Consider the following 9,194-nt stretch of genomic DNA (forward strand, 5'->3'; position numbering starts at 1 on the left):
TTCTTCCGTAAAAATAACAATGAGCTGCTTCTTCATGAACAATGAAGGCTCAAGTTTACACATTTTGTCCAATACTTCTATCATATTATTCTAAAGGTAGGGTCTGTTTATCAGTAATGTCTGTATCTACAGCCTTAGCACAATGTCTGGCACAGAACAGATAAAAAGGGCTTGGACCCATGGGTCTTTATAAATCAAGAGCTCTTGGGGCAATTTTACCAGCTCTCCTTAGGGTACACAGGGGTGCTGTACAAGTAGAAAGGCTTAGGGAAGGATGGGGCCTCTGCATTTTGCTTTGAATACATTTCTTGGCTGCCACCTCTTTCCTGTTGCTCTTAACAATTTTACTTCATGTATTAGCATTTTGCAGATTTGACCTCTTGTTCCTTCTTCATACACTTCCTTCACTCAGCTTCTGGAACCCTATACTCTCAGTTACAGGCACTGGGGACACATACTACCTCACTGGTCATTCTTCACATTCCTTTGTTGATTCCTCCTCTTCTCCCCAAACTCTCAAGGTTCTTTCCTTATCACCTTTCTGTACCACACTCATTCCCGAAGTAACCTAATTCAGTCTCCGGCTTTAAATGACTATCTATATGCTAATGACTATATGCCAAAGACTCCCAGATCTTTTTTTTTTTTTTAATTTATTTATTTGAAGGGGGGGGAAGGAGTGGGGGAGGAGGAAAGGAAGAAGTTCTCAAGCAGACTTTCCACTGAACACAGAGCCCAATGCAGGGCATGATCCCACAACTCTGAAACCACGACTTGAGCCAAAATCAAGAGTCAGACACTTAACCAACTGAGCCACCCAGGCACCCCAAAGACTCTCAGATCTTACTCCCAACCTGGAGCCCTCTCAAGCTCTAGATTCACATACCCAACCCTACTCTATATCTCCATTTGGTTGTCTAGTACACACTTGTTTCAAAATTAGCATATTCAAAACTGAACTCCCAAACAGCCCCCAAACCTGTTCCACCCACCACCTCCTCCGTCTCAGAGTCACCTGTGACTGTTTTCTCTTCTCACATGCCAGATCCAAATCATCAGCAAATCCTCTTGGCTCTACCTGCAGAAACTCCGGACTTCAAACACTTCTCACCACCTCTCCTGTACAAGCCTGGTCCCAGCCACTGTCACCTCTCACCTGGATCACTGCAACAATCTCTCAGAAGGTCTCTGCCTCCTGCTCCTTTACAGTCTATTCTCCACACAGTAAGCACAGTGACCCTTTAAAGCATAACTCAGACCACACCATTCTGCTCAAAACCCTGAGGTGCTTATTACATATTTCACTCAGAGAAGAAGTTGCTACAAGGGTTCATACAGCCCTGCATGACCTGGCCCTAGTGTTCCTTTTTGGCTTCATCCCACTACTCTCCCCTCCCTCACTCCACCGTACCCAGACTGCCTCCTTGCAGTTCTGGGGCTAGGCCGGGCCAGTCACTCCCTTAGGGCGTTAGCCTAGAACACTTCTCCCCCAATATCCACATGGCTGACTCCCTCATCTCTTTCATGTCTTTACCTAAATGTCACCTCGGAAAACTGCAACCCAACCTTATCTCTCACCAGTACTCCCCAACTCTGTACCTTGTTTTTTTTCTCTTTTCCTAACTCTTATCATCTCCTAACATCCTAATTGATTTTTAGGGGGGCTGTTGGTTTGTCTTCTCCCTCAAAAATGTAAACTGCACTAAGGCCAGGTTCTTTGATTTTCCTGTTACTCCCCAGGTGCCTAGAACAATTTCTGGGTGACGAATGAGTGTTTGCTCAACAAATGAATGGATCTTAGGAGGCACAAGAGGAACTAAATAATATATAGCACCCCCTACCTCCACTCCTGTAACTACTCATGGGAGGAAAAAACTAAGAGGTAGAAATCATCCAGTCTGAGGAGCAATAGGGGATGGGGATTTATAGGTCTTTCCTTTTCTGTGATCAGCTTTCTGGGCCACATCTCGGTCTATCCTTAGCAATTACCATATGCTGTTACTATTAGTGAGTTGCTGGCATTCAGGATTTAACAAATGTCTGTGCACAGTCCATGACTACAAAAACACTGCATCTGTAGAATAAGTTCAAATCTAAAAATCTACTGTTCTTAACTCATAATCTACCAAGATCACCAAAGTCAGGGTCCTCTGAGGTGGGGGATATTCTAGTAGAAGATGATGGTACTACACAAATGAAAATGTTATTAGGATAATCTATTAGGAATGAGGTGGTAACTACAACCTAACAACGTGAGGTCATCTACCAGATAATTAACAGTGAGGAATGCAGGTCAGCTGCTGGGTAAAAAATCCACAAGCCACTCAAACTATCTAAAGGGAACAACACATGACACTACTCACTTCCTGAACTGAGTCTTGGAACTGCTTTATGGCTCCATAAATAGCTGCCAAATTATACCACAGATAATAAAGATTTCATTAATGTAGAACTTTACGATTATGGCCAAACTACAGCCAGTACTAAAAATGATCTACCAACACTAAAAGAACAATTTTTACCATGACAAGTAGGAGGCCTTGCTGGTGTCATGGACTTTTCCATTTGTTTTTTTCATTCTACCCAGAGGAAATTAACTAAATTCTTCTAAGTGACAAAGACTGGAAATACTCTTCAATACCAGCATCTATTCCTTTATTCAGCAAACATAACCAAGTGCATAAAGGGCTGTGAAAGAAGGGTACTGGAATCAAGCAAGCCCTTGCCTCATTGAGTACACAGTCTGAGGGAGAAGAGTTGTTGACAAAATAACTGTGAGACAAGTGAAAAAAGAGACAAGTGACAAAGGGGGTGCAGAGTGTTACTGCAGGAAGGACTAATGTGAGAGTGATGAGGGAAAGCTCTTCTAGGAAAGTACTGTTTTAGTAGAGATCTCATGACTGAGCAGCTAGCTAAGTGAAGAGGGGTAGGATGAGGTAACAGGGCAAAAGAAACAGCATGTGCAAAGGCCCTGAAGCAGAAGGAAGATGATAGATAGATAGATAGATAGATAGATCGATAGATAGAGATAGGTAGGTAGGTAGGTAGGTAGATAGATAGATAGATAGATAGATAGATAGATAGATGATAGACAGACAAGAACCAAAAGGGATAGTAGTGGTATACCTGAGGCTGAAGAGAAAAGATAGAAGCCGGATCATTTAGGGCCCTGCATCCACACTAAGGACTAAGGACTCTGGCCTTTGGGCAATGGGGAACCTTTGAGAGGTTTTGAGGAGGAGAGTTATCAGTTTTGTTTTTTGTTTTTAAAACTATCAATCAGCTTTAGTTTAGAGAATGGGCAACAAGAATTAATTTGGAAAGGCCAGTTTATCAGATATCCAAGAACTCTTCCTTGGAGGATGGTGATGGTAGGATGGAGAAAAATGAGCAGAATTAAGAGAATATTTAAGAAATACAACTGGCAAGACTTAGTGACAGATGAGATTTGGAGAGTGAGAAAAAAGTATGCATCCGGGATTTCTGGTTTGACCAAATACCTCTGAAATGAAAGCCTCTTCAAATAAATAACATATGTCTGTGTAGGAAAATCGTCCTAATATGTCAATAAAATGAGCAACTGGTTTTTCATGATAGGCTAAAAGCTTAAGCTTTTTATTTTAGAAATCCCATTGCAATCAAAATAACTTGACAGAGAATCCTCTTAGCTGTTTTTAAGTATTTACAGAGACATGTAAATATATGAATTAGTTATTAAGCTACTAGCTTTTGACTTTAACCTGAGTTGTGAAACTGCATGACTTTGGGCCTACCATTAAACCGCTCTTGGTTTAGTTTCATTATTCATTTGAAAGAAAAAAAAAAAAAAACCCTACAGATTAAGATTTAACATTCTGCTCTTGACATGACTGATGTTTACATGTTACGCACTACTACCGTATTCTAGGTCAGGGACTTTATGCATGGCTCACCAAGTGCTTTCTTTCTCCCTCCTCTGTCTAGCTAGTTCTTTACTAGCCCAAAACAATGCAAAATTATTTCTCTTAAAAAGGCTTCTTAAATTAGGTAACAAAATGGCTTTTGCCCCAAAGAGTAACTCCTCACAGGCCTGGGTACGCTGATGTGCCTAACTCCACTGCAGCCCTTTTAAAATGCATCATAATGAAAGAGAGTCACATACATCATTTACGGCTTATTAAATACGGTATCTTTGAACACTTGTCTCCTGTCAAAACTTGGTTCCCAAGAGAAAATCAGATCTGGGTACCATTTTTCAGTTACACTTGCTCTGCAACATCACCCACTTGCAGGAGAGGACATTTCCAGTAATTGTAATACTACCCTCATCAGTTTCCTTAACGCAAATTCAGTTCCAGGGAAGCCAGAATAATCTAGGTCGAGCCACGCTGGGGGCAGCATGGAATGTGTTCACTGTAAAATAGATGTCACTTCGGAAAATATGTAGGAGAAAAATTAAAAGTGAAGCTGCAGCTGAAAACAAAACAAACCAACGAGAGCGAGCCAGGAAATTCAAACCCATCTCTACTGTGTGAGTCCTGCCCTGGTTTCATTTCTGGACCTTCGTCCCCCGTCATAAACGACCAGGATCATGAGAAATTAAACAGCAGCAGCAGCAGCAGCAGCACCGCTATCACCTTGAATTTCGAAAGTGAAAAGGGAGGTCGCTGCGATCTCCTTTCTAGGTGTCGCTATCCGTAAGGCTCTGCCAGCGGGTACCTGCTACGCGTGGAGGAGACGTCCCTTCCCTCTCTGTGCATGCGAGGGCTGAAAACATAAACATTCCCAGGTTTAAAGGACAAAAAAAAAAAAAAAAGAGAGAGAGAGAGTCAAAGATGAGGCTGGGGATTGAAGGGCTGCTCCACCGGCAGGAATCCAGACCCAGGTGAGGAAAAGTCATGAAGGAAGCAGAAAAGAAGGAGCCCCCTGAGGTCAGACGAGGGCTCGGGGAGTGTGGAGGGGGGACAGATGGACAGGGCTGGTGTCGGTGGCGGGGGCTGCGGGGAGCCCAGGCGGTGCGGTAGCCCTGGCTGGACAGGCCCAAGAGAGGAAAAAGGGGACAGGGCGCCCCCGCCAGGGCCTGGGGGACTGGGGGGGCGGCGGGGAGATCCTCACCTTCGTTTTAGTCCGGCTGGCCTTGGCCTTGGCCCGGCGCGGGGGCCTCACCGCCTCGGCCATAGACCCTGCGGCAGCGCCGTCGCCGTTTGTTTGTGTCAAAACCCTGCGCTTCCCACCACCTGCCCGGTTCCGGCCTCCGGGCTTAGCACGTGACCGGATCTCCACCAATCCCGGGGAAGGGGCGGTGGCTCAGGGACGCTACGGGCCGCAGCGGAGGACAAATCACTCCAAGGAGGCGTGGTTCCCCCCCTCCCCGCTGCAGGAGGTGGCCACGCCCCCTTCCGCCCAGGCCCCGCCCCCGGCCCGAGGCTCCGCGCGTGCGGGTGCGGCCCTAACTCAGCCTCCGACAGGTGGTGCGGCGCTGGCGTGCGGGCTCCCGCCGGGTCGAAAATCGCGTCTGACTCCCGCCCGCACTCAGTGTGGACCCCAGGTGCCCTGGCACACCTCGCCCCCGCCGGCTTAGAGGAGTCCGGGGAGGGCTGTTTGTGCATCTTGTTTGCACCTGTAGTTAAGATCCGGTCCGTCAGCCTCAATCTCTGCTCTGTGATGTAGCCTTGAGATTTGCACCTCGGTTTCCTCTTTTGTGAAGGGAAATGATGATACTTGGTGAAGATTAAATGGGCTAATCCTGAAAGGTACCTGCAGAGCGACAGGCCCGTCTGTAAATGGATGTTATCATTACTAAGCGAATTGTCGGGCCCGAAAAGGACAAAGAAGAAGTAAGGCACAAAGGAGGGTCCTTGGTATAGATTTTTCGTACCTTGCTTCATTTTTAAGTTCCGGATGTTAAAAACCTGGCCCCGTCTCCCTTCCGCAGCTGTTCAGTTTCTTCTTTCCAAAGCATTAGTGCCTCTTAAAATACTATATAATTTGCTTTTATGTTTTTATCTGTCAGCTCCTCCAGAAAGTGAGATCTTAAAGGGAAGCGTTCTTTGTTTTGTTTCCTCCTGTATCCCACAGGCCTTCACAACACTGGCCAGCTTATAGTAGATGTTCAATAAATATCTGATGAATAGAACAAATGAATGCCAGTCAGTTGCTTTGTCCGGTGATGGGGTGAGATAGTTGAGATGGCTTACTTGGGAGGAAAATAAGATTATCCACTCACAAGTAGCATATCCTAGAATGAAAAATCCAGGAATAGGACATGAGAAATGGGAAGCACTTCAGAGATGTACACAGCACAGTGACTTGTTTCTGAGCTATTTGATAGTATAAAATACAGTTTCATGTATTTTGAAATCTTCAAATCCTCAACAACAAAAAGTTATCAAGCTACTGAGGATACACATGCACTTTGTATATCCTGGTATATGTGTGTTTATTTATTTATAATGGGTGAGACTTGGCAAATATGAACAAAATCTTTATGCCACTTTAACTACCCATTACTTTTGCTGGTATTTCTCCAGGTCTGTAATACCTTTCTGGTTTTGACCAATTCAAATCCTTTTTGGCCTTCAAAGCTCTCTATGTGTTAGCTACTACTTAGCAAAACAGAACTAACCCTACCTTCACTTCCTGTGGTTTACAGTTTAGTTGGGAAGCAGACACAATGCATAGATAAATTGCGATAAATATATCACAGCCTAAAGGGGAAAGCTGCATACTTTACATTTATAAACTGAACTTTGTAAAAAAAAAAATATGTGTGTGTGTATAAAGAGAAAGAGAATAAGAATATAGATGTAGTAAAAAAATATATATATACACATATAAGTATATATGCTTATATATATACTTATATGAATGTATGTATAAGTATATATGTATGTATATATACATATATACTTATGTACATATGTATAAGTATATACGTATGTATATATGTATAAGTACATATATACTTATATCCATATATAAGTATATAAGTATATATGTATATAAAAAAGAAACTGAACAACTGAGGAAGGGAGACGGGGCCAGGTTTTTAACATCTGGAACTTAAAAATGAAGCAAGGTACATAAAATCTATACTAAGGACCCTCCTTTGTGTCTTAATACTGCAGTATTAAATTTAATGTAGATTAATTTTTTTCTGTGGCCTGAACTGACCAGCAAAACTAACCTACAGTAATAAATTCAGTTCATATATATATATACATATACAAGTATATAAGTATATGTATGTATATATAAGTATACTTACATATAAGTATATATGTATATATGTATATATAAGTATACTTATATATAAGTATACTTATGTAAGTATATATGTGTATATATGTATATATATAAGTATATAAGTATACTTATATACTTATATATATACTTATACATATATGTATATATACAAATATACTTATATACTTATATATGTGTGTATATATATATATATGAACTGAAGTTATTAGACCTTAATACTGTAGATTAGTTTTTTGGTTTTTTGTTTTTTTTTCTGTAGGTTAGTTTTGCTGGTCAGTTCAGGCCATAGAAAAAAATTAATCTACATTAAGTTTAATACTGCAGTTTAAAATGTTTGAGGGAATTTTTTTTATGTATTCATTCATGAGAGACACAGAGAGAGAGAAGCAGAGGCACAGAGGGAGAAACAGGCTCTATGCAGGGAGCCTGACATGGGACTCCATCCCAGGTCTCCAGGATCATGCCCTAGGCTGAAGGCAGCGCTAAACCGCTGAGCCATCGGGGCTGCCCCGTTTGAGGGAATTTAAATCACAAATGGGGCTGTTTAACAAAATTTGGTCTCTTAAATTTGAATGACCAAATGTTAAAGTTCTCCCTTGAAAGTGATTATTGAAATTTATTAGATTTATTTATTTTTTTTTTAATTTATTTATTCATGATAGTCACAGAGAGAGAGAGGCAGAGACATAGGCAGAGGGAGAAGCAGGCTCCATGCACCGGAAGCCCGATGTGGGATTCGATCCCGGGTCTCCAGGATCACGCCCTGGGCCAAAGGCAGGCACCAAACCGCTGCGCCACCCAGGGATCCCAAATTTATTAGATTTATAAATAGAATGTTGAGCATTATACTTATGAAAAACTAAATTAAAAAATAAAAACTAAATTTTACAATGTATATGACTAATAAATTGAACATTAACTTTGAAATAATTAGTTCAAAAGATTAATTTCAAAAAACAAAATAATGGTAAATGTATTTTCTATGCACAAATGCTATCTGCAGAAACCCTAAAAAATTTACATTGACAACAAGTGTGGTTAATTACTGGCCTAATTTAGCAGTGAAGGGTATGCTACTATAGATCCTTGGGCAGTAATAATCACCATTTCCTGAGCTCTTACTATCAGCCAGGAACTATTCTGAGTACTTTTCACATAACTCATTTGGTTCTCGTAACAACCCTACAAAGTCAATTCTCTTGTTCTCATTTTATAGAGACAGACTAAAGCTCAGAGAAGTTAAATTATTTGCCTGCAGTCACAAAGCTAGTAAATGGGGGAGCTGGGATTTGAACCAATGCAATCGTACAGTATAAATAGATTTTTAAGATAGATAGCCAGGCTTACTCTCTCTGAATGTGCAATACCCTAAACTTATACATTGGAGCCAAGATGAATATCAGAAATATTTCAATTTAAAAAAAGAAATATTTCAATTGAGAGATACTGGGTTATTCAGAATAGTCACAGCATTGTGGGTTATTGGTTTTATATATTTTTCTTTCCTTCAAAAAAATTCTATAATAATTTTAAGTTATAATATTCTTAAATGTATCTGCAAACAACAAAGTACAGCATAGAAGAACATGTAATAGAAAGTTATCCCTCCTCTCTCTAGAGTTAACCATTGTTAACGTTCAGTATGCATCCTTCCAGGCTTTCTACACGTGTACAAATATCACATTCTTACATACTCAGTGTCTATGTATGTATTGCCCGTGACCTTCTAATTCATAAGTTTTGAATATATTTCCTTGTAAGGAAAATGGGTCTATTAATTTTTGCCTTAATTATTTAAATAGTCCCTAGATTTATTTAAACAGATAGCCATCAAATTGTTTCTAATTTTTCACTATTAAAAATAATGCTGAGTGGGGCCTGGCTGGCTCAGCCAGTAAAGCATGTGATTCTTGGTTGTAAGTTCAAGCCCCACATTGGGTATAGAGATT

General features: G+C 41.0%; 1 protein-coding gene across 1 annotated transcript in view; it reads right to left on the minus strand.

Annotated features, from left to right (window-relative positions):
- Positions 1 to 5,280, minus strand: part of EPG5 (ectopic P-granules 5 autophagy tethering factor) — a 101,024-nt gene extending 95,744 nt beyond the window's left edge. The window contains exon 1 of the mRNA XM_072829457.1: positions 5,095 to 5,280. Coding sequence (XP_072685558.1) covers positions 5,095 to 5,157 — 63 coding nt within the window. The 5' untranslated portion in view covers positions 5,158 to 5,280. The remainder of the gene's footprint in view (positions 1 to 5,094) is intronic.
- Positions 5,281 to 9,194: the final 3,914 nt, after the last annotated feature.

This window comes from Canis lupus, chromosome 6 (assembly GCF_048164855.1).
Source record: "Canis lupus baileyi chromosome 6, mCanLup2.hap1, whole genome shotgun sequence".
Lineage (NCBI taxonomy): Eukaryota > Metazoa > Chordata > Mammalia > Carnivora > Canidae > Canis > Canis lupus.